A 26,213-nucleotide genomic window follows, 5' to 3' on the forward strand; every position below is an offset into this window, starting at 1 on the left:
GTGATGGGTTGCAGCTGGAAGTGCATCTGCTGTGTAAAACATATACTCGATAAGTTGGCGATACATTCTGCTGTGGCAACCCCTGATTATTAAAGGGACTAAGCCGAAAAGAAAACGAATGAATGAATAAATAAATAAATACAAACAACCCTGCCACATCTGATAACCATTTAACTTCTGAAAAGATTATTACCCAGCTACTGAAAAACAATCAACACATAGAGCATGGAAGTCCATTTGTTATATACCACAGTAAGTGTCCATACACAAAGTGTCATATGCAAGTTTATAATAGCAAGTCGGTTGGATGTGAAAACAGCAAAGAAACAAACTTATCACTTGACTGCTATGAATGGGAGGACATTTCTGACAAACAAAGTAATGTTTCATCCATGTCTCTATTCCTCATCAAACTTCTATCTAGCGTTGGTGCCCTTCGCTCCCTATTGCATCCCTTTTCTCTATACCTTTATGATCCCTCAAGCACTGTTATGCCTCACTTTCCACCCCTCACCATCCAAAACCTCTCCCGACTCCTGCAGTAGCCTACCCACCACTGCTCTGACACCCGCAGGAATGTATCCCGAGCCTCGGCTCCCGCAGGAGTCAATCTAGCATCTCCCACACCCCCACCTAAACTCCCACAGGAGTCAACTTCTCTCTGCTCATGCAGAAGTCTCTCTATTTCCTATTTTCCCAATATTATATCCAGCAGCTCAATATAGTATTGTTCCATCTGCTTTTTGGGGGGTTCTTCAATACGCGGCTGCTGTTCCGAGCTAATGAAGGCATTTTGGGGAGTTCCACCTGAGCTCAAACTCCCCTCTTGCCTTGCAACAGGAGGGAGCCCTGAGCTTGAGGATATTATAAGCTCTGGGCTCTCTCCCAGGACAGCATGCCAAACAAGCTTTATAATGATTCATTAGCTAAGTGTGAACTCTTGAATGTTTTCCAAGGGAAAACGGGGTACAATTTTCCCTGGGTCTGTGAATGCAACAAGTGGGCTGGCAATGATTCATTCAGACATCACATTCACTTGATAAAAAATATTAATCACAGCAATATTTTATTTTTTTAAGTCAAAAACTGTATACACTGTGTGCTTTCAGTTTTAAATCTCAAATGGATGTTTTTATCCAATAAAAGCGGTTACCCACTGCATGGAAGGTCATTTTTAAAAATACAAAATACAAAATAGCGACACTGTAATACAGGCCTTTTCCGATTTTATTGTCATTTACACTACTTATCCATGAAATGCCTTAATCAGTCAATGTACCAGCACAAATCTTAAAAAACATTTAATAAAAAATCTTAAATTAAGGTATAAAATCCTCCAAAATATCATTAAATATTGCATTTCACTATGATTAAACACATTGCTTTTTCTTTTTTTTTTTCTTTTTTCTCTTTTCTTTTCATTACAGAAATATACTGGAAAGCAGATGTGTGTTGCCTTAATTTAATCAGACACAGCGTTTTACAAGTAATCATTGGTGAAACATAATTCAGTGTGTTTTGTTCTGCACTGAGCTCTGCTCCACTGGTTCAGATGAATACCTGTGGTGAGCGTTGACATCTGGGCTTGTATTTAGCGATGATTCATCAAATGGGCATCTTGAAGACAGCTTGATGGACATGGACATCATTAATGCATAATGCAGAGCGCTTAGGTCACTCAGTCATCAAATATTCAGCAGTTAACACAAGCACTTATACGAGTGTCACGAAAACACGCATAATGCTCTAATTGAACTTTTGTGTTGTGTGAAGACTGAATATGAATACGGTTTGTTCACAAATATGTGCACTCCTGAGGGTATAATCAGACTCTGATTCGAGTAGTAAAATGAAACTAGAGTTGTGAGACTTCTCACTCCTGAAATTAATGAATGCAATCTTTATAGGTATAGTGCAGTATTAAATCCCACTTTGTTAGGTACACCTTACAAGTACCGAGTTGGACCCCCTTTTGCCTTCAGAACTGGCTTAAACAGAAATGGTGGTATGATGAACACTCTGTTGTTATGATGCAAGAGTTGCAAGCTGAGAAATTCATTCTTTGTGTTCTTTTTGAAGAGCTGTTGAAGCCTGAAGAAATTGATGTAGTATAAATATTAATAAAAATTAATACTGCAAAATACACTCCATGTTACAATTATTATAATTGCCACCCAGAAAAAAAGAACATACTTACCCTTTTGTGCAAACTGTCTCTTTAATTCCAGATGGTTTGTATACTTGTAGCTAATAATTGGGCTGACAAACCCACCACTCAAGAGAAAACGACCTTTAAACGTTCACAGGAAACAACCTAAACCAAGACTCAACAAATAAATCATATTTAATGTTGAGTTTTTATTTAGATATTATTTTACAAAACATGTATTAAAAATAACTATTTTATTTTAACCAATAAATTAATTTAGACTGAGATGTCTTAGGAAAATGAAAGTGTGTGCATGGATCAGTTTAAATGTCTTCTCGTAATGCCTTATCAGTGCCATGAGTGCTTCAAAACCAACAAACTCATTCGCGGAGTGAAGCTTTTATACCTTTGGTCTGACGTCACATGCACGTTACGTCCCACCAATTACATTGGATTGATTTCACCTGCGCTTCAGAAGGTTATAAGAGAGGGATGGTATCCCCATTGTGTCTCCCAATAGAGATGCAGAGTAGAGCTCCCTGGAGGGAACAAAATAATTCAAGTAATTCAACCTTAGTGCCTGATAGCTGCTCTTTTTTTGTGCATAGCTGTGCCCATTTAGTGTATGAAGGTTCAAAATTCCACACTTCTTTTTGTCAGTATCATTCAGGTATTTAAAGAGCACTTCTTCTCATTAGACTTTTCGGTGTGAATGCACTACTTAGACTCATCGGCCACTTTATTAGGTACAGGGTTGGACCCCCATTTGCTTTCAGAACTGCCGTAATCCTTCGTGTAATAGATTCAACAAGGTACTGGAAATATTCCTCAGAGCATCCCAAAGGTGCTCTATTGTATTGAGATCTATTGACTGTGGAGGCCATTTAAGTACAGTGAACTCATTTGTCATGTTCAAGAAACCTGAGATGATTTGCACTTTATCACATGGACGCGTTATCCTGCTGGAAGTAGCCATCAGAAGATGGGTACACTGTGGTCACAACTGGATGGCTGGACATTGTCAGCAAAAATACTTCCAATAATATTGTATAATACATCCCAATAGTAAGCTGTGGCGTTGACATGATGATCAATTGGTACTAATAGGCCCGAAGTGTGCCAAGTAAATATCTCCCACACAATTACAACAACACTATCAGCCTGAAACGTTGATACAAAGCAAGATGGATCCATGCTATCATTTTGTTCACGCCAAATTCTGACCCTACCATCCGAATGCCATAGCAAGGCTTATCAGACCAAGAAACGTTTTTCCAATCTTCTATAGTGCAATTTTGGTGAACCTGTGCGAATTGTAGCCTCAATTTCCTGTTTCTAGCTGAAACGAGTGGCACCCGGTGTGGTTTTTTGCTGCTGTAGCCCATCCGCCTCAAGGTTGGATGTGTTGTGTGTTCAGAAATGCTCTTCTGCATATCTTGGTTGTGACAAGTGGTTATTTGAGTGACTGTTGCCTTTCTATCAGCTCGAACCAGTCAGGCCATTCTTCTCTGAACTCTGGCATCAACAAGGCCTTGACCATGTGTATATGACTGAATGCATTGAGTAGCTGCCATGTGATTGGCTGATTAGGAATTTGCGTTAACTAGTACAGGTGTACCTAATAAAGTGGCCGGTCAGTGTATACTGTTTATACTACAAAATGGCAAAGAATAGTTCATAAGTATTTGCAGTTTGGAATGCACTTATTGTCCTCTATTCCGTGTAACAAAAAAAACAGTAAAAATTGTAAACAAAGACACCTTAACAAGATTACTGCTTGCCGAACAGCTAAACCAATCACAAGCACTCTTGCTTTTCCATGAAATCTGTTAGCATATTCTGAATCTTACCCTGAACCTCTGACTGGAACCCCTTTGCTACATTAGCATGGCATATCATAGCACTGGTTTGTATTTAAAATAGTAGCTCAATGGCATAAGAAGCATCTCTGGACTTAAATTGCAAATCACCTCCCCCAGTCCCACCCCTACAAGCCCTCTGGAACAAATTATTTATGTATCACACCAACAGAGACTATAAATAATATATTGTGCCCCAGATCCCTGTGTCTGGAATGAAAGCATTTATCGTCTTTTGAAAACATGTAGTGGTATCAGAGCACAAGGGAGACTTTCTACAAGTGCAACAAGAGCTGAATCAGACATGGGAGAGAAAAAAAAACAACAACATACAAACAACTTAAACACCAGTGTGTCTAACCTGCTATGTTTAGAGAGAGAGGAGGAGGCCTAAAGGAAATAACAGGGTGTAAAAAAAGAAGAGTGTGAAGACATAATCAATAAAACCGGATGGTGTGAAATGACACTTTCTTTATAGAGGGACATCCTGTCAAATTTGCAAACGGTGTGAGACAGAAGGATGCTAGTTCAAAACATGCTAGGGTTTGGTGTTTACACATTGTTTAAGGATTAGTTTACCTAAAACTTAAATTTATGTTATTACAGTTTTTCTCAGTAGCTTTGGTGCATTTCTCACAACACCAGTACATTTCTGCACAACAGTTAATGCATTTCTCAAAACACTTAGTACAAAATACAAGACCTTGTTGATAATATGCAAAAGTGCATCAATAACTCAAAATGGATAGTTCATTCATCAAAAACAAGTATTGATGTCAAATAAAGTGTCACAATCATCAAGATGAAAAGTCCTGACAGCATTGTTTATGAACAAGATAGTCAAATGGCTTTGTCCTGTTTTCATTGACAGTTTACTCTGTAATTTTTTCCAATGCTAAAAATTCAGATTTTGGTGACACTTCCTGAAAATTCTCAAGACAGCACTATATACTATTTGCACAGCCATTTGAAAACTACAGTAAAGTTAGACATCACTCCATTTAGTGAGGTATCTGAGAACAATCCACTGAATATGTATGTTTCACATTTTTACTCTGCATTTGCTCTTTACAATCCTATTTTATTCACAGCATCATGCAAAAGAATAAACACACCCTTATTTACAAAAAAACATAAACTTCCTTTCGGTTGAACTTTGCACAACTGTAAACAATACTGCAGTACATATTGGACCTAAACCTGCAATACACACAGGTCTGTAAATCATTCATGAAATTGTTCAACTTTAAAGACATTTTCAGGAAAATAAAGATTTAAAATATTTTTTTTTAAAGTTTGCTTGACCGATTTTGACATCAAGTTCAACATTTTTGTATGTAATGACTCAAGTAATGAAATGAGGACTGTTAGTTTTATATGGAATGACTATTCAGCATTTACAAGTTTAGTTCATTTTGACTGACATGACAGAAGCAAATGATAATGTTATAAACAGCAGAGAGTTGTATGAAAGCAATTGATGCTTGTCCAAAAGCATTTGCAATTTGTTGAAAGGAATGAGAAACTGCTACTAGGATGTGCACAAATAACTAATTGTTTTGAGAAATGCATGACCTGTTGCGCAAATGTAAATAGTGTTGTGAGAAATGCACCAAAGCGACTGAGAAAAACTGTAATTAATCACCCTTGTGTCATTTCAATATCTTGAAACGTTTGTAAAAATGACTTTGTTCGGCTCTATGTTTCCATTCAAAGATGCAAATTACACTTGTGTGCAAAACTGGAATTTAGCATAACACATTTGCAAATAAAGTACTGTGTCCATCCAATGAGAACCAAATCATCACTTCCTGATGAAATGGCAACAAATTTCCAAAAGAAAAAATGGAATTTGCTGCAGTAGGTGAATCTATTTGGGCCTTTATCATATATATCTTTGCTTGTGCCTCAGAAGACAAAATTCAACAAGCACAATAATTGACTTCTGAAGACCAGAGAGATGCTCAAGACAGTCCTGGAGGTAATATACTGTACCACCTTTATGATGGACTTTGGCTAAGGCATTTTATGGCTCGTTTCCACTGACTGGTACAGTACGGTACGGTACAGGTAGGTACCAGTCACCTTTATCAAGCTTGCATTTCCACTACCAAGGGTACCCTTTTGGTGGGCGTGGTGTATGACAGGAAGTTTCAGTCGCATCATTCTCGCTTGTGAAAATGTCTACAGTAAAGCTGTACAGGTCGCTCACATATCATATGATAATAATTATATATGTTATAATAATAACATATATAAACACATACAGACCCTTAAAGTCTCCAATATGTTACCAACTACAGAAAAACTACACACATCAGACATTTCATCCTTATTTAGGTTAAAAGCAACACAAAATATAGCCTACAGTCAGTGAAAACCTCTTTTCTGTGTGTGTGTAATCTTCAGCAGCACGTGTAGCCTCTGTTAGAGAGTAATTACATCATTCCCAGTTCATATTAGTCCAAAAGGTGAAGAAAAAATTAAAACAAGTCAGTTTGTTCACGTTTGTTAAAGAAATATTGTCCTACTTTTCTCCCGGCTTCTCCTTCTTTTTCCGTGCTTCACCATCTCATTTGTCAGGGTCTTACAGGATCGGGTTTCAAAAGCACGTCAATAATCAAGCGCACGTTATTATCATCAGCTCAAGAAGTTTGCTATTTCAGATATAGACGTGCGACGAGCGCAAGCAGTAAAGTGAAAACGCTCGCGCTTCAGACTGGCTCATAAAAAAACTACGAGGCACAGGGTTCTGCTCTACTCCATTGTTTTTGTGGTTGTTCATCAAGACGACAACAAGGTTTGTTCGAGCCTGGGTTGACCATTGCTCGTTATTATATGTATATATAATTCCGCTGTAATCTCTCGCTGTGTATTTTAAACAGTGTTTTTTTTTTTTTGTCATTCTGACTTGTTGCGTAAGCGAATGTCATATCTCTGTAAACCAATAACGTTCAGCTGTGTGTGTAGTTCCGCCTTTTGGTACCCTTTCTCGTGTTTGGTACCCTTTCGAATGGGTGCCGAAAAAGTGGTACGGTACGATTCGGTTCTGTATGCCTTTTGACAGTGAAAACGGCCATAAAAGCGTACCAAACCAAACTGTACCGTACCACTCAGTGGAAACGGGCCATTAGAATGACCAAAACAACATTTCAGATGTTATGCAATTTGACTTTTCTGATCCACATGCTGGAATTTATTCAGTAAATGGGTTTTTATTAGGGATGTAACGGTATCAGAATTTCACGGTACGGTAATACCTCGGTATGAATGTCACGGTACGGTATTTATTGAATCATTTACAGGAAAAAACAAAACTTATGAAAATACTCCAAAAAAGTGCCAAAAGTGTCAATGACATACAAATTAGCCATCTATCTGTAAGCTTTGAAACAGGAACTTCAATTTTAATAACAAAAAACTATTAAACCATGTAAAAAAAAATAAAGTTTCAATTTAGTATTGTTGAAAACTCATCACATTCAACATTTAATCACACTCAGCCCATCTACCCAGATGAGAGCTCTGCTAGTCGGACTTCTCATCAAGCATCTCCCGCTGGATCTAATCTCACTATATTTATTAAACGGGATATTTCATTTATCTTGTGGTCTTTATCTAACGACATATTCCCTGACTTTGGGCATTGGAATCTATTACTTGTTCTCAGGTAACGTGTTTTGGCTGAGCGCAAAGATGAGTTAATGATTAATGTAACCACGTACATTCTGTATATTGACTGATCGCTTGCCTTTATTTCCTATAATGTATAAACTTATTGTATGTTATACTTTTAAAATGGCCATTATCGATTCTTAAAACTGATACTCAGCAAAAGAGAGGCTGTGTTTCGTATTTTCACTGAAATTGAAAGGAGGCAGTTGTTATCGGCTCCGTTTTGTTATAAATATCCACACAGTGAAGATGACGCTCATCTTATGTAGCACGGCGCCTCAACATGTCTGCTGTCTAAGTTGCTAATATTAAAATGAAAATAGGCAGTTCCTTAAATCATGTTTACATTTTATTGTTGAGAAAGTGAAACAACGAAGCCAGGGTGATGTGAATGAAGTTATAAAGTACATGGTTCCCTTTGAAGATTTACCCGTGTCCTCGGTATAATCTGCTTTTCCATATCAAACTGAGAAGAAGAGACTGCAGCCTTGATCAAACTTGCGAAGTCTGAACTTACACGGAGATAATGCAGGACTGAACTGTGTGTGTAAAGCAGGTCGCACACCAGAAGCGACGCTCGGCGGCGCGCCGCGCAGCGCCACGCAGCGCCATGTATTTTAGAATTCTAATCATAGGTTTCTATCAGGATACACACACCGGCGGCTGTCGGCGGCGCCCGGCGACGGCTCAGGACGCAGTTCATTTATCAGCCGCGCCACAGAGCGCCATCTGATTAGTTTCATGTTAAATATCATTCGAATGTGCGCGTCTGGTGTGCGATACTTTAATCTGTCATGTACACGCCGTGTCGCGGCGCCGAGCGGCGCTTCTGGTGTGCGACCTGCTTAGAGTTTTCCAGCTCTTTTCATCCCCGCTTCTAGCAGCACACTCCATTTCCGCATTACTGGATCTGTAGCAACAACAGACCGCAAGGAATGATGGTCAAGCATAAGCTGATGGCAATTGTAGTTTTCGTTACCTCCCGTTCGCTTCATTCGCCTGAGCAAATTTTCTCAGAAGACCTATAGTTTTACCGAGTCATGCGACTTCGGTAATATCGAAAAAAATTAATATTGCGGTATGACGGTATTTACAATACCGTTACATCCCTAGTTTTTATCATAGTTTTTTTATCAGATAAAGTTTAGGTGCCAGTTTATATTAAGTGACCTTAACTAATATGTACTTTAACTGAAATGTAATGTAAAATGTGTTACAAAACGTAAATTCATGTTTTAACTTACTTGCATGTAAGCTTGCTAAAATAGCTGCATATAATTACATCTTTATTTCTGACATCTTTATTTCTTTATTTCTGAAGCAGATTTTTTGCAATTTAAAACATCTCGGGTTACGTATGTAACCATAGTTCCTCGAGAGGGAACGAGACACTGCGTCTGACCAGAACACTAGTGGATCACCTCTTTTATACGCGTCTTGAAGCACATGTGAATTAAGCAGGTGTCGTCAGACGAGAGAGTATAAAAGCCTGCACTGAGCATTCAGTGTTATCTTCAAATTTGCTTGAAAGAAGTAACAGGCAGAAGAGAGTATGGCGGAAGACGCAGTGTCTTGTTCCCTCTCGGGGAACTATGGTTACATACGTAAACCGAGACTTTCCCCATCTAGGAAACTTCAACACTGCGTCTAACCAGAACGCTAGGGGAACGCAATACCCACTGGGCCAGACTTACTGCTGACTGTGAATGCACACAACGCAGTGAGAATAGAGGACCCTGGTGAGGGGTCTACATCGAGTGGATAGTGACGCACAAATGAATGTGGTGTCAACCATCCTGCCGCCAAACAAATGTCAGAAAGGGTAGAGCCTGAAACAGAAGCTTTGGAGGCCCCTACAGCCCTTGTGGAGTGGGCCTTAACAAATTTAGGTGTTGGACGTCCAGCAGCCTGATAGGTAATTGAGATAGTCTCAACTATCCAATTACTTATTGTCTGCTTATTCGCCGGACTTCCCCTCTTTGAGGGTCCGAAGCAGACCAGTAACTGTTCACTCTTTCTCCAGATGATAACCCAGGTTAACATATGTAATCAGAGCCCTAACTGGGCAGAGTAAATTTAATTTCTCTTGGTCCGACGACTGAAATGGGGGCGGATTAAAGGCCTGCAGCACAGCAGGTCTCGCCACATGAGTGGGCACATACCCGGTCTGGGATAAAGAAAGGCTTTAGACATGCCTGGAGCAAACTCCAGAAATTAAGGTGCAACCGACAAAGCCTGAAGGTCACCAACCCTTTTTAAGGAAGAAATAGCTAATAAAAAAGCTGTATTTAGTGTCAGAAAATTATCTGACTCTTCCTGCAGTGGCTCAAATGGGGGAAAAGAGATGCCCTAGAGCACCAATGTTAAATCCCATGTTGGTACTCTGTGTGTGCTGACAGGCCTTAGCCTTATGGCTCCTTGAAGGGAGTGACAAATTAGCGGATCCTGTCCTAGTGACTCATCATCTAGGGGGGAACGGTAAGCCGCTATGGCTGACACGTACACTCTCAGAGTGGATGCAGCTAACCCAGCAGACAGGCGATCTTGGAGAAATTCCAGCACTGAGGCTACCTGACAGTTGACTGGGTTCAGCTGGTGTTCTCTGCACCAAGCTGAAAAGAGAGCCCATTTTAGGGCATAAAGCTTCCTTGTGGAGGGAGCTCTGGAGCTTAGAATGGTCTGAGCAACCTTGGTTGACAGTCCATACTCTATGAGGTGGGCCCCCTCAGAGGCCACACCCACAGTTTCCACAGGTCGGGGATGAAGTATCATTCCTCCCAAAACGGGGCTACCAGCAGTAACTGGACTCTGTCTTGACGGACCCGCTCCAAGGCTCCTGGGAGCAGAGCGACCGGAGTAAAAGCATACAGACGTAGCCTCGGCATTGTCTGCACCATGGCATCCTATCCCAGTGGGGCTGGATGCGAGAGAGAAAACCACAGTATGCAATGTGTGGTCTCTTGGGAAGCAAATAGGCCTACCTGTGCTCTCCCGAATTTTTCCCAAATGGTCTCCACCACCTCGGGGTGAAGTTTCCATTCCCTGAATCTCACCCTCTGCCTCGACAGGAGATCTGCTCCTATGTTCACATGGCCTGGGACATACATTGCCCTGATGGACAGAATTTTGTTCTGGGCCCAATGTGCTAGTTTGCATAGCATTTGAGACCTCAGACTCCCTGATGGTTGATGTAAGTAACCACAGATGTGTTGTTCGTGCAGACTAGAATATGATGGCCCCTTAGATCTGGGAGAAAGTGTTTTAAGGCCAGAAACACGGCCATCATCTCCAAGCAGTTTATGTGCCAGTAACGATGATGTTCTCCCCATTGTAGCCGTGTTCCACCGTGAACAGGACCCACTGAGACACTATCGGCAGGTGTTTCCACGCTGCCAAAAAATGTGCTAGGGGTACCAGCCTCTCGAGACTGGCCTCTGGTTGCTCTTGGACCCCCCGAAGAGGGGTGGGGCCCCCAAAGCCCTCAGACAATGAGGAACACCCATCCCGGGAGACACAGAGCGCCCCCACCAGCATAAGTGGTGAGGTGGTCTGTCCCTTTTCCCACGGACCCTGGTTCAGTGAGGGTACCGAATGGTGCTATCGATGTCCAGGGGGTGCCTTGGAAAGCCTGACTCCCAACACGTGAGGACTTCCTTTTATCTTTCGCCTTCCTCGAAATTACTATTGTCCTTGTGAGAATTTTTGAGGTAGGCTCAGGCTGAGAGTGTGCTCTCCAGGCCATCTTTTTCTGAGGGGAAGCCAGAGAAGCCACGCTCTGCTTTTGTACAGCACAATATGAAGAGCTGGTTGATGGCTGGGGCTGTCTTTTAACAGCCCCCTGACTTTTTGATCTTGGGGGGAGAAAGTCCCAGAGGGAGCTAGAGCGTTTTTTAACTCTGTCAAAGGATTCGGCGACACCGAAGAGCCCTGAGCTCGATATTGGAGCGTCCATAAAAATAGCTCTATCGGTTTCTGACACCTCTGCTTGTGTCAGCCAGAGGTGCCGCTCAGTAGCCACCAGGGTAGCCATAGATCGCCCCAAACTAGAGGTCGCCTCTTTAGTAGCTCTTAAAGCTAGATCTGATGCCCGAAGAGCTTCTCGGAGCTGTTCGTGTGACGCTCCCCCACCATCTAGGCACTCTTTAATTAGGTCAGCCTGATATGCCTGCAGCACTGACATAGTGTGCAGGCATCCAACAGACTGACCCGCCATCATATATGCTTTGCCAACTAGACCCGATGTTACCCTTAATGGTCTAGACGACAAAGGAGGGACCCTTGCAGATTTTAAATCTGGACATAGATGACGCCCTAAATCCCCTTCTATCATAGGCATTTCTGTACATGCTTTTCCCTCCAGCCCACGAACTGCTGAATAAATAGCTGTTTTTGGTGTCATTAACCATGCTGAATACGGATTTTTCCATGATTTAGAAACAGCATCATGTAGTTCAGGACAAAAGGGGAGGTCCCTCAGTGGAGGATCTACTCTACTAGGTAATTCTCTCTCATCCAGCATTCCTGTCAGATGCAGCTGCTGCTGCTCACGTGCTGGCTGCCAGTCTATTACATCAAAGCACATGAAATCACCTCCACTAACTCCTCATATTCCACTGACTGGGGTGGCAGAATCCCCGACGCTCTTTGCGTTTGCTGCTGTGGCGCCTCTGTTTCCTTGGAAACGGAGGAGGCCGCCCTCCCAGGAGACGCAGAAGAAACCACAGAGCGTGCTTCTGACGCTCCCGAGGAAGGATCAGATCTCGCGTATACAGAAAGAGAAAGGACAGAGTCTATTTCCATCTCATCAGCCAGATCTAGCTGCGAACCCCACGACCGAAGTCCTCAGCACAAGAGGGACCTGAACCACGAGGAGCGTGCGCAGCGAGAGCTTTATTAAAGAACTCCCTCCAACTACGCAGCACTTTGCGGGAGAGAGCATCGCAGTGTCCACAGTCAGCATTCTCAAATGCTGCCAGGGCATGCTCTGCTCTCAAACACTCTAAACACAAATCATGTGAGTCACCAGCCGTGATAAAACGGGGGCATGGAGGCACACAACGTTTAAGGTTTTTCTCTGCCATATCAAAAACAAAAAAGTAAGTTATCAGTTTTTTTGTATGTTGTGTATGCAAGTCAGTAATGAACGGTCACAGAAAGAGAGTGTATTTTCACATGTGTGCTTCTTGAAAGCAAAACAAATAACAAAAAATGCTCAGTGCAGGCTTTTATACTCTTTGGTCTGATGACACCTGCTTAATTACATTAGATTGATTTCACATGTGCTTCAAGACGCGTATAAAAATGGTGATCCTCTAGCGTTCTGGTTAGACGCAGTGTTGAAGTTCCGTAGATGGGAAATGGTATCTTTTGGGATCTTTTTGTGAGAGATACTGTTGTCTTAAAAAAAATGTAAATAAAAAATCTTACTCATACCTTAGGAACAGTATAGCAGAAATGTTTTTCGGTTTTAAAACCTTGACTTTTCCAAACTGCGGCATACCTTTAACATGGTTATCTTCTCATGGCTAAACGCGTGTTACTTATCAACACGCGTTACCCTGAACACTGGTCCTGACTGATCGTGGAGACATTTTAAGATTTTTTCAAAAAACACCATATCACACACACCTACTTTACAGCAAAAACATTCACACGTGAAACTATAATTCATTAATAATTAGTTTTCTAGGATCAACTACAGTGGAGCCACTGTTAAGTAGTACTCGCAACCCTCTTGAGTCCTGAGGTTTGTTACCGCAACAACACACGTATACAACCGCACTACTTGCAATGCACTGCAAATTGGCTTTAATGGCAGATGTATTACAAAGTGCAAAGCCCAAAGGGACAGTGAGTGCATGAGGACACCCGGCCAAGGTTGAATCAGTGGGATTCATTGCGGTCCACTCAGGGTTTGTTCCCTTCGACAGCTTTGATCCGCAAGTGTTTAATTACTCAAAAGTGCTGATGAAGTCATTGAGGCCCTCAATCCTACACATACAGTGTAACGCAGGGCTTTATTGACTCTCCTCATCTACAGTTGCTGAATTGGTATGGTGAGGTAAGTCACACCCACACAACACACAACTCTTCACTCGCTCCTGTCTCTTATTCAACACCAAGAGGTGACACTTTTAGGTCACAGGATTGAGGGATGCTCTCTCGCTCGCTCTCTGTCTCTTTCTTTTTCCTCTGAAGTCTCCTGCTGTCAGCTCACACCTTTCTGAAGTGGAGAGAGATAGACCTGCTTCCATCCTCTGGCAAACAAGGCTGGCCATCAATCACTGCCGTGCTGCGCTGCGCCGCGGCCCTCGTGGCTCTTTCTGAACATGCCTCAGGTTAAATCTCAACTACTGTTCCTGTTCGGCTCCTACTGCCGTAATATGATTTAAGAGTTTCACTGGGAATATGTGACAAGTACACTGAAATTACAATAAAGGAGCGCAGAATAATCCAAAATATCCCTCAAACTGTTTGCTTGGAAGCATATTGAGGAAATAAAAAAGCAGTTACGACATTTGAGTACACTGTAAACCCCAACAGTCAACTTCATCAAATGAAATGATTGTGGTCAAACTTTATTGAAAGTTAATTCTACACATTTGAATAGAGTTTTGAACTTAGTGTTAAAGGTAAATAAATTAAATTAAATGTTGATTAAATGCCTCATTACCTAAATGGAGTAAGTTCACATTACTCATATAGATTCAAATGGTTTGTTGCAGTCGGTTTCCTCAAATGGTTTGAGTTGCCTTAAATTATTGAATTATACAATACTCAGTTGGTTTGAGTTCTCTTTATTTATCAGGTTTTACTGTGCTCAAAATGCTTTGTTTACTCAAATGGATTAAGTTTACAGTACTCATTAGGATTAGTTTTTAAAATTAAATGTTTTTTTGCAATCAGTTTCCTCAAATGGTTTGAGTTACCTTAACTTTTTGGGTTTTACAGTGTAGGATCCAAATCCCAGTGATTTTGAGGCCCACCGAAACGTGACGCAGGGGTGCGGTTTTCCCCGCCCACTTATAGATTGACAGGTGCCATGTAATAACATGTGTTATGTTATCACACAACATTTTTGCAAGGAAACTGGGATTTAAATAAAATACGACTCTCTGTGATCAGCTTTAAAATGTTTTAAAACAGAGCATGTTTGTGATAGAGTAAGATTGCTATGTAATTCTTAACCGGTATGATCACCAGTCACATGGTGTCAGTAAAAGCCCATATGTGTATGTGTGTACTGCAAACTGCATTTGTGTTTAACTCATCATTTCAGAAAGATGATGATTAACAGACTCCATCACAAATACATCAAGCAAACTTACTTGGTATTTTTGACTAGTGATCTTATTTCAGCTTCATCCATGTCTATCTCTATCACTGACTGCTGTTTATCTGACATACTGCAAAAGAAGCAGACACGCACTGGGCACTGGGTGGAGAGAGCTTATTTGGATTTAAAGCCACACACTAAAAAAACAGCTACAATGTACTCAGACACCAAAATGGGCAGATTTTACATTATTTAATAACTGTTCAGTATTTTGATCTGAAACTTTGCAGACACATTCTGAAGACACCAAAGTCGTATATTACATCTTTTAAGAGAGGTAAAATAAATCCCCTTTAAGTGGATTTAACATAAAACAACCCCCAAAGTTGTCCCCCCAAAAAAACTTAAGAATTGTGTTGATTCAACTAATTTTAAATAAGTAGTTTGATCAAGCCACAACAGTAATTTTTTGAGTGAAGTTATTTTGTTAATGATAACGATTCAAAATTAGCACACCCAAATTGATAAGTTAGGGAAAAATATTAAATACTTTTTTTTAAAAAAGGAGTGCAAAATTCAAGAGAAACTAAAACTGTGTACAATTTTGTTGAAATTTTGTAGTTTGTAAATGTTTTTTCCAATATTTCACATGAATTTAAATGTATTTTATTTTCTATTTCTAAAGATGTTTGGAGACAAAAATATTATTTTAGTAAATATATCAGTTTAATAAATCTGTTTTGTTCAAATGCACAAAAATATATTACCTACATTCTTTGAGAAATGGATAAAAATATTAACTTTGTACTAATTAACTGACATGAACTGACATGTTTTATGGAGTAAAGCGCTATAACCAGCCTGCAGTTATCTTTATGGAAAAAAAAAAGCTTAGGCCTATACTGGCGGCAGAGTCGCAAACTGTAGTTATACCAAAAACAACATATTCTTAATCCTTTAGTGTGCCAGCAATGCCACTTGTGGCGTTAATGGTCATATTGAAGTGTAGCATTTTTTGCTATTTCTGTGGTGAAAATTGTAAAAAAAAATCTGCGGGTTTTTGCTATTATTTTGGGAGTATCATAACTAATAACTTAATACATGAAATAAAAAAAATTATAGCTTTTTAACTTTTACAATGCAAACCCAATTAGATCCATTTATTTGGTAAACAAAGTCTATCAAATAATGTATCTACTGAAAAACAGAAAATATTACTTTACAAGCTTTAGTGTAAATCAATCAAATGAACACTTTTAAATTAGGCATAATATTATTGAAATGTGAATTTATTCCACCTAAAGGCAAATTAGGCAATTGAACAGTGCCTCTGGTCTAAAGGCATAGCTTTACGTCATTTAAACATCACTTTTGAACACAATAGAATGTCAAACAAATGATAAATCCACCAACCAGAAAAGATCACATCCATTACTAACTGTTGTTGTGACCTCCAAAATGGTACTTCTTGGACGATATCATTAAAGGTCCCATGAATCTTTTCATATGTTAGTATCAGTTGTTTTTAGTTTTTAGAATATCTATAAGCTAATGTGCTCCAAAACAGTAAACAGTTGAACAGAAAACAGCAGTAGGTAGTGCTGTCGCCTCAAAGCAAGAAGGTTGCTGGTTCGAACCTCGGCTCAGTTGGCATTTCTGTGTGGAGTTTGCATGTGCTCCCTGCCTTCGCGTGGGATTCCTCCGGGTGCTCCGGTTTTCCCCACAGTCCAAAGACATGCGGTACAGGTGAATTGGGTAGGCTAAATTGACCGTAGTATATGAGTGTGTGTGTATGTGTGTGTGGATGTTTTCCAGAGAGGGGTTGCAGCCGGAAGGGCATCCGCTGCGTAAAAACTTGCTGGATAAGTTGGCGGTTCATTCCGCTGTGGCAACCCCAGATTAATAAAGAGACTAAGCCAACAAGAAAATGAATGAATGAATGAATGTCTGTTGAAGGAGCAGTATCAACAGATATTCAGCAGACAGTCTAATAATACTCAAATAGTCTATCAAAATAAAGTGTTGCCTATAGTGTAATAATTTTGTATTATTCAAAAATTGTATTAAATTCCCATCCAATCCAAAGAGGAATGGGTTACAATTTCATAAAGACAAGTGTGCCAAGCTTGTGACATCATATTTAAAAAGACTTGAGGCTGTAAATGCTGCCAAAGGTGCATCCGCAACGTATTGAGCAAAGGCTGTGAATACTTATGTACATATGATCTTTCAGCTTTTTCATTTTTAATTAATTTGCAACAATTTCAAAAAATCTTCATTATGGGATAATGTGTGTGTATTTTTGAGGAAATAAATTAATTTAATCCATTTTGGAATAAGGCTGTGACATTAAAAATGTGGAAAAAGTGAAGCGCTATGAATACTTTCCGGATGCACTGCACACAACATAAATTGTTCGCATTCTGTTTAACTACTGCCAATAAGCTACTGCTACTGTTTTGGAAATAAAATAAATCCCCTAAGTGTAAACTGTGGCTTGGAGAAAATACCTCTATGTTACATTTGAGCGAATTAGATACTATAAAAAAAGAAAAAAAAAAACAATTTGACAAAACTTTAAATCCTTTTATGTGTTAGCTAGGAAAAAAAAACTTTGTGGTATAATGAATCCTTTCTGTAATGTTTTAATCTGCTTTGTCATCACACTCTGTTGTTTAAACAGGTCTTTGTAAACAAGTTGGCATGTTATGTGGGTGGATTTTTATTATTTTTTTTATCAAGATTTTCAGGGCAGCATGGTGGCGCAGTGGGTAGCACATGGGTTTGCTCCAGTTGCTCCGGTTTCCCCCACATGTTCAAACACATATGGTACAGGTGAATTGGGTAAGCTAAAATTTTCTGTAGTGCATGTGTGTGACTGTGTATGGATGTTTCCCTGTGATGGGTTGCAGCTGGAAGGGCATTCGCTGCATGAAACATGTGCTGGATAAGTTAGCAGTTCATTCCGCTGATTAATAAAGGGACTTAGTTGAAAAGAAAATGAATGAATGAATTATGATTTTCATATTGTTTTTCTTTTTCTTTTTTCTCTTTCTATCTGCTTTGCCTATGTTATATGTGGACAAAATATGCAAAACAGAATCCTTTTCCTTCAGAATCTGACTTCAATAAAACTTACTTGACAAAAAAATAAATAAACTTCTATTTCTCAGTGCCTAGCAGCCGCTGTGCCTCTTTCCAACCTTAAGCACCCATTCCACTGCATGACAAGAGAAGGAACAGGCTTGAGTCCAGAATCAGTGTCAGCGTTCAGGAGCACCTGAGCTTCAGAAACAGACAGAGCGATGACTGATCTCAGCACAGTGAGTCAGAGCAGCTCAGATGGATATCGCTCTGAACGGCAGGCCTCCTGTCAGCGAACACTGCTGTTAAATGATATCAGGCCTGAAGAGAAGGAGGCCTTTGTGACAGTCTCACCCCAGCCAAACTGCAGAGTCAGACCGCCAGATGAAATCATCTATTACATCTTATAATTAGAATACCACTTGTACCAATGAAATCTATGATGAAATGAAAGATGTTTGCAACTGAGATGAGATGATGAAAAGATGACAATACGATCTTTAAACAGTAACTGTGACTAATGACTAGGCCCACACGGAATCTGTGTGAGCAGAAATCTGCAGATTTTTAGGCAATCATGCAGTCTATTTATTTACTTGTGTAAACGTGTGTACATTAAAATTTATTTAGTTTTTAAATTAATTTCAGTAATATCATTGACAATATAAAAATGTTTATATGATTTATTTACAATATAGTGTACAACCTTTTAGGAGATATATTACATGAGAGACTTGCTTTGTTTACCAAGTGGATCTAATTGGATTTGCATTGTAAACATTAAATAACAGTTAAAAAGGTTTTTTTTTTTTTTTAGTCATGTATTAAGTTTTAATTACAATACTTCCAAAACCATTCCACATAAGACTATCCGCAGACTATCTACAAAATTCTGTGCAGAAATAGCAAAAACATTCTGCAGATTCTGTGTGGCTCCACTAATGACTATATCCCCATATTGTATTTTTTTAAATAAATAAGGCAACTTCATGATATCTCTTTAATTTTTTCCAAAAAAACGGAAAACAATGTAATACAAGCTACTGATCATCCTTTTATAGTAAGTTCTCATAGCGGCTGTTTGAATGTGGAATGTCTTATGAATGTGAAATGTCTTATATTGCATGTTATGGGTCAAAATTATTGAATTTTCTTTTGTGTCAAAAATCATTAAAAGATTACGCAAAAAAGATTATGTTCAATAAAGATACTTTGGTAAAAATGTTTAAAGGGCACCTATGAAGAAAATCAAACCTTTGTAAGCTGTTTGGACAGAACCGTGTGAATGTATAGTGTGTCCACTGTCGTATTGAAGTGAAATAAACACAACAAGTCTCTTTTTTTAATTCCTGACCCTAATCCCAGTGATTTTGAGGCCCACCGCAACGTGAGGCGGGAGTGTGGTTTTCCCCACCCACCAGATTAATTGACAGGCGTCATGTTTGTATAATAACACGATCACACTTTACAATAAGGTTCATTGGTTAATGTTAATTAATGCATTTACTAAGATAAACAAACAATGAACAATACATTTACTACTGTATTTGTTCATATTAATTAACGTTAGCTAATGAAAATACAGTAGTTCATTGTTAGTTCATGTTAACTCATGGTGCATTAACTAATGTTAACAAGCTCGGACTTGAATGTTAATAATGCATTAGTAAATGTTCAATTATGATTAATAAATGCTGTACATGTGTTGTTCATGATTAGTTTGTGTTAGTAAATGCATTAACTAATAGGGATGTAACGGTATCAGAATTTCACGGTACGGTAATACCTCGGTATGAATGTCACGGTACGGTATTTATTGAATCATTTACAGGAAAACAAAACTTATGAAAATACTCCAAAAAAGTGCCAAAAGTGTCAATGACATACAAATTAGCCATCTATCTGTAAGCTTTGAAACAGGAACTTCAATTTTAATAACAAAAAATTTTATAAATAAAGTGCTGTGCATTTTTTTTATAAATAAAGTTTTGAAACTTTATTTTATAAATAAAGTTTCAATTTAGTATTGTTGAAAACTCATCACATTCAACATTTAATCACTCACTCACTTAGATAGAGATGGGTTTAAAGGAAAATTATCATATAAATATAATCTGGTAAAAGCTGGGATCTCTGGGTATTTACAATGTCCCCTGCAACAGAAAAAACCCTCTCATTTGGGACTGAGGATTCTGGGACAGAGATATGACTTGGCCCATGTTGACAGCAGTGGGTAACGTTTTGCATTGTCTTTCCCCCACTTGAGAAGACAAACCATGAGTGAGATAGAGGTCTCTTTGCGGTACAAGTCAATGTCTGCATCAATCTGAACAGTGTGCTGTGTTTCTGCAGTCCCCATGACTGCTATTAGTCGTATTCACCAACTTGCAGGCACGTGCACACATAGGGCTCAACCTGTGCAGTGCACATGCCCTTTTTAGTCTTGGATAGAATATGCCCTTCCAAAACGATCAAAAGTGCCCCCGCGACGCGACACAACCTCCGTCCAGCCCTTCAGTAGACAACACCGCTCTTAAAAATGCGCGCTCAACCCCCCCTCGGCGCTTTATAATACGCTCGCGACAACACAGCTGATCAGAACGCGCGCGACAACACTGCTATTCAGCACGCGCGCGGCGACAACACCCGCTTTAGATTCGATCATTTCCATCTTTTTTTCATCTCCGCTACTAGCAGCACACTCCATTTCCGCATTACTGGATCTGTAGCGACAGCAGACCGCAAAGGATTATGGCCACGCCTGGGCTGATGGGAAATGTAGTTTAAGCTACCTCCCGTTCGCTTCATTCGCCTGAGCAAATTTTCTCAGAAGACCTATAGTTTTACCGAGTCATGCGACTTCGGTAATATCGAAAAAAATTAATATTGCGGTATGACGGTATTTACAATACCGTTACATCCCTATTAACTAATGAACCTTATTGTAAAGTGTTACCAACAACACTTATACACGTCCACAGAACATTTTTTTTTTGCAAAAAAAAACTGGGATGATGTCAGTAAATGGTACAGCAAACAGCATTTGTGTGAGACTCATCATTTCAGAAAGGCTTACATAAACTCCATCACAAATACACAAATAAACTTACTTGGTATTTTTAACTAATGAGCTGTATTTCAGCTTCATCTCTGTCTGTCTCTATCACTGACTGTTGTTTATCTGATGTAACACAGGAGAAGCAGATACACATGTCAGAGCAGTGGGCAGGGAGAAGCAGCTCATTTGCATTTAAAGGCACAGGCTACAAAAACAGCTACATAGTATTTAGACCAAGCGGCAACCTCCTGCTCTCCCTCAAAAGTAACTGAAACTGCAATTCATCGCAATTTCTCTAGTCCTGGCTCCACAATAGAGCAAATTTCTATTGAGCTCACTGTTAATATGGTCAACTTTACAGCAGAAAAGGTGTTTATAGTCTGGCACAAAGAACAATTTTGGTTCATATAGCTAATATTACCCTTCATGACAACTATTATACCTCATCCATTTCCTTTATATTAGGTTTTATTAAGTCTGCATAATTAAGGGCGTGGTCACTTGAGTGACAGCTAGGTCTAGTTGGTCTCCGTCACTTCACCTCAACTGATTCCGGCTGATTAGCTGCTGAGCTCGCATATACATCGTATTTTTGTGTTCTTTTATGTGGCTTTACACAATTACTTGCCTTTTGAAATGATTTCCTACAATTATCAAATGATATGGCATGCTATGTGCACTTAATTGTGCTCACAAACCATTTCCCAGGTGAGTGAAATGATATACTTATATACTATATCTATAAATGTATTTGTTTTATTTAAGATCATTTATATTTTATCTTTAGACCTGTAATGCACTCCAGAATCTGACATATTGATTAGCTGTAGGCTCTAGAACAGTCATCTGCTGCGTTGTCATAAAATGTTGTGCTTGGATTTCATAAATAGTCTTGCATTTACTAAAACAGACATGTAGTTTGCATTTTCCTCCTGTAGAAGACCTCATAAGAACAACGTTTGGTGGCCCAATTTATTGCAACAGTGTTTTTAAAAGACAACACTTTATTGATATAGTGTACAACCAAGCGCATGGGGTCAGAACACAAACGTGTCGCAGGTAACGAAGTAAGCGCTTTTCTGATAGTAAAGCCCGTCTAAGCAAAATGATAGCAGTCTGTAGCTCCGCCTCTTTGCCCTTATTTGGTATTCCTGGTTCATTTAGATGAAGTGCAAACAAAATGGCGACAGTTGGCCACGCCAACTTGTAGCTTCTTTTGGGTTCTTCACAAACCTATGGATGACATCAAGGATACTACGTCCATATTTTACAGTCTATGATTCAGACACAAAAAAGAGCAGATTCTGGAGGCTAAAAAGGTAAAATAGGTGCCCTTTAAATCCCACAATCAGAGCCTTTATGTTAAAAACATGTGTTTTTTGCCTGGTGCAATACTTAAAATTTGTGATCTGGCAAACAATCTGATATTCTACTAAGTAAAAAGTAAGCTGGAGTTCAGCAATCTCCAAATGAGATAATCTGACAATATTTTTTAGTTTGTCTTATTTTGCAAGTTACTCAAGAAATGATTAATTGTTATACATTCAAATATAATCTGGGTTCTCACTTATGAACTTGGCATATGCAACAAAAATAGGGGTGGTTCACAACTTTTTTCCACATAAAAGTTGTGATCTATAAAAAAACAAACTTGATGGGAGATTCAAGTGTACAGCTGTTAAGTAAACTCTAAGTAAACATATTTAACTTATTGTAAATACTGACCTTAATTCAACCACTTAAAATTATTATAAGTGCAATAATTAAAATAATAAACAAATAATTATTCTACTGTACTTTTACTTTCAGGAGGGTTTTTTATAAATCAGGCCCGTGGACTAAACTTTTTATGAATTGCAGTTCCTGAATAATGCAATTTGTATGACAATGACAAACTTTTTGCTTGTTTTATTAAAAATATGTCTCATGTAATTCAAAATTAGTACTAAGAATTTGTGAAGAGGAGGAAGGTTTCGTGACAGCACAGCACTCCATCTCACCCCAGCCAAACTCTGTCGAGTCAGACGGTCCAATGAAATCATCAATTATAGCACAAGGTGAGCTGAAAGCACCGTGTAAAGGTCGCCTAGTGAAGGGGGAGAAAAAAACGGCCAGCTCAGGGCTTTTCTCTCTGCATGCCACTGCTGAGTTTGTGGGAGGTCCGGCTTCGCACAGAAATGGAGTTTAAATTTTAAACAGGTGGAGAGAGGGAGGCCCCGGGCCCTGTGTGAAGATTTCAGGAGGTGACAGGGTGAGAGAGAGTGAGAGAAAGAGACGTCTGGAGCGAATGTGGAGCAGCGAGGGACATTCATAACTAATTAAACAGACCTCAGATGCGTCACGCTGCAGGTATCAACCGCAGTCCATCACATCCCATTAGAGGAGCCTGATAATTGTGGTGTTTGTGGGGCTTCGCTCATATAAGAGTTCAATGGTCGCTAATACCATTCTTGTCCAAAGCCGACTTCTGGTTCATTGTGGTCACAGTTTAGAGGATGAATTCCTGCGCCGTTCACTCCTCCTCTTCCACATATGTTGAAGGAAACCAGCCAACCTGTAATATAAAACATATCTGTAATATAAAACACTATAGTGCCAACTGGTTCTAAGAACAGTCAGTTTTGTTCCTGTTGTATTTCCACATGAGCCTGTTAAAATGTGGAAAAGTTCAAGACATAGATTACTAGAGGTTATTATACTACACTACCGACTAAAAGTCTTGATGCCTATCCAAGTTTTAGGGTGCTTTAACACCTGTGAATCGATTCAGTTGTTTCGAAACAGAGATTACAATTGTTACATTGTTGCTCTTTGCTCTTAGTGAGGTTCGCTTTCACACTGCAAAGTTTCTAATCGGACCAAATGAGCTAAAATAAGTCACGTGTGAGTAAACTCTCCTTACATTGGTCAGAGTGTCAGGGTTTATTTTGCAGAGTCCCGCTCAGCTGTCAGGAGAGGTGGTGGTTTGGTGGTGATTGACAAGGTGCGCGCACGTGATGTGTCTGAGGAGAGATGCGGTGGGGAGGGGTGAGAAGGGTGCGCGACGATGCCCATTTGAGGACCGGGAGGGAGACGCGAGATTAGCGGGAGATCATCACTCATTTGGGGGCATAAGGAGATTTGCAAAACTTCCCGCCCTACTCATAATTCCCTCTTCATATAGCCGTATGCCCACATATCCATAAAACACTGTGATTTAACCGCGCTCGGATCGGATCGCTTTCTCACTGCAATTGATCTGCTCCAGGGTTCGTTTCAATCGAGCTGAGACCACCTCACTCAGGCGGTCTCGGAGCAATTACTTTGGCGCTGAACAGAGCGCGACTGCCCAGTTCACATATGCCAAACGAACCGCGCTAACTGGGCAAACAAGATACGTTCCGAAACAAAAGTGTAGGTGTGAAAGCACCCTTAGGAACAACAAATAATAACTTGACAACTAGTTGATCACTTGTTATCAGAAGTGGCTTAAATGAAAGGCAAAGTCCTCTAGATTACGCTTATTTTACCAAAATAAAATGTCATGTCTTAATTTTTAATTATTCAATTTAGGCAGTAAGGTCTGACTTTGCTTAGACAAAAGTCTAGTCACTTAACAAAAATAATGTACAGTAAAGAATATAAAGTCGTGGTGCAGTGGAAAAAGAATGAATATTGTGTATGACTCCTATGAGCTTGGAGGACTGCATCCATACATCTCTGCAATGACTCAAATAACTTATTAATAAAGTCAAATGTCAAATGTGTAAATTAAAAAAATATATTTCAACGAATTTCCTTTGCTTCTACATTGCTTAATAATTTAGAAAAAAAAACAGTGGTTAATAGACGGTTATGGCCATCGGCAGGTGATTGCAGTGTTGCAAGAAAAAAAAAACATAAACTGTAAACATTTTCTGGCTGTTTTTACATTTTTTAAATCTAATTAAAGGGGCAGTAGGTGATTGTCTTCAAAAACACTTGTTGTTGTGCTGGTTGAAAGTCTCTTTAAATTCCAATATTAATGATTAAAGTAAATGATCTAAATATATTCATGTGTCTATTTATATTTTGGGTTAGCATAAAACTAAAAAAATGTTGATCCAATTAAATATAGTCAGGCTGACATCTCTCACAATTCCGATAAGTATCTCAAACTGTCTTTCAGCAAATGCAGATTTGAACAACTGCGCAGCCATTTGTACGCTGCTCAGACGACCGCTGTTTGTGCATAGGCGCGATTGGCCAAAACATGCTGAATCAAAAACCTGAATCAATATTGGAGTTACCTTTGCACGCTGGAGAAAGAATGACACTATGGCAGAAGGATTTCTCTGAGACAGGTAATGTTCTGTTTTAAAACTATTTACAGTTTCATAAGGGACCTTTCACAGCATCGATATTGTAGATTTTAATTAGTTTAACAACAAAACACAAGTAAATACAGCTATTCCGCCTAGTCCCTCCCTATATTGTTTACCATGCTACTCTGAATATTCGATCTAAAATAGCATGCCAGTTTGGCTTAGTAATGAGTGTAATTCCTGCACACCGCAGGACAAGCACTAGTTGCTTTTAACACATGAGAGAGGATACTTTTGCTGTCACTTTTAAGGTGCGCATGCTCCTGTTTCAGGAGGCATGGCTCTGGACGGCAGGGGAGGGACTGTGATTCAGAGATTTATGCTTAGCTGTTAGCATTGTGGAAGATCACCTACTGCACCTTTAACTCTTTTAGTTATCTCAGCTTATTTCAATCAAACTTACAAAAATATAGTTAAACTTTTCAGAACTTAAAAAAAAAAATTGAAACCTGATTAACTTATTAAAATAACTTTTTTGAAAAATCTTTTTTTTTTTTACTATATATTATTTGACTTTGCTCTAACAAGTTTTTAGCGTACAAAAAAAAAATTGTCATGCGTACGTTTTTGAGACATCGGGCGATTATGTTCTTGCCAGGGGCGTTGCTAGGGTCGAAAGGGATAAGGGGCTTAGCCCCGAAGAGTATAGTGTGAGTTGTTATTAAATGTGATACAAAGCTACAAACATGTTCAGTTGGACAGAGTCATTAACCGAGGTGTAGTGTTGTCAAGATACTGGAATTTCTAAATTCAATACCTTGCAAAATAT

The 26,213-nt window shown here is 39.4% G+C and overlaps 1 protein-coding gene across 3 annotated transcripts in view; it reads right to left on the reverse strand.

Moving 5' to 3' along the window:
* Positions 1-22,994: 22,994 nt before the first annotated feature.
* The window catches only part of vav3b (vav guanine nucleotide exchange factor 3b), a 167,174-nt gene continuing 163,955 nt past the window's right edge, over positions 22,995-26,213 (reverse strand). For 2 of the 3 annotated variants that reach the window (XM_087239616.1, XM_087239615.1), the window contains one exon: positions 22,995-23,655. In XM_087239616.1, the coding sequence (XP_087095742.1) occupies positions 23,614-23,655 (42 nt within the window). In that variant the 3' untranslated portion in view covers positions 22,995-23,613. The remainder of the gene's footprint in view (positions 23,656-26,213) is intronic. The other variant, NM_001126393.1, reaches the window with a different exon arrangement.

The sequence above is a fragment of the Danio rerio genome, chromosome 2 (genome assembly GCF_052040795.2).
Source record: "Danio rerio strain M-AB ecotype USA chromosome 2, GRCz13ab, whole genome shotgun sequence".
Lineage (NCBI taxonomy): Eukaryota > Metazoa > Chordata > Actinopteri > Cypriniformes > Danionidae > Danio > Danio rerio.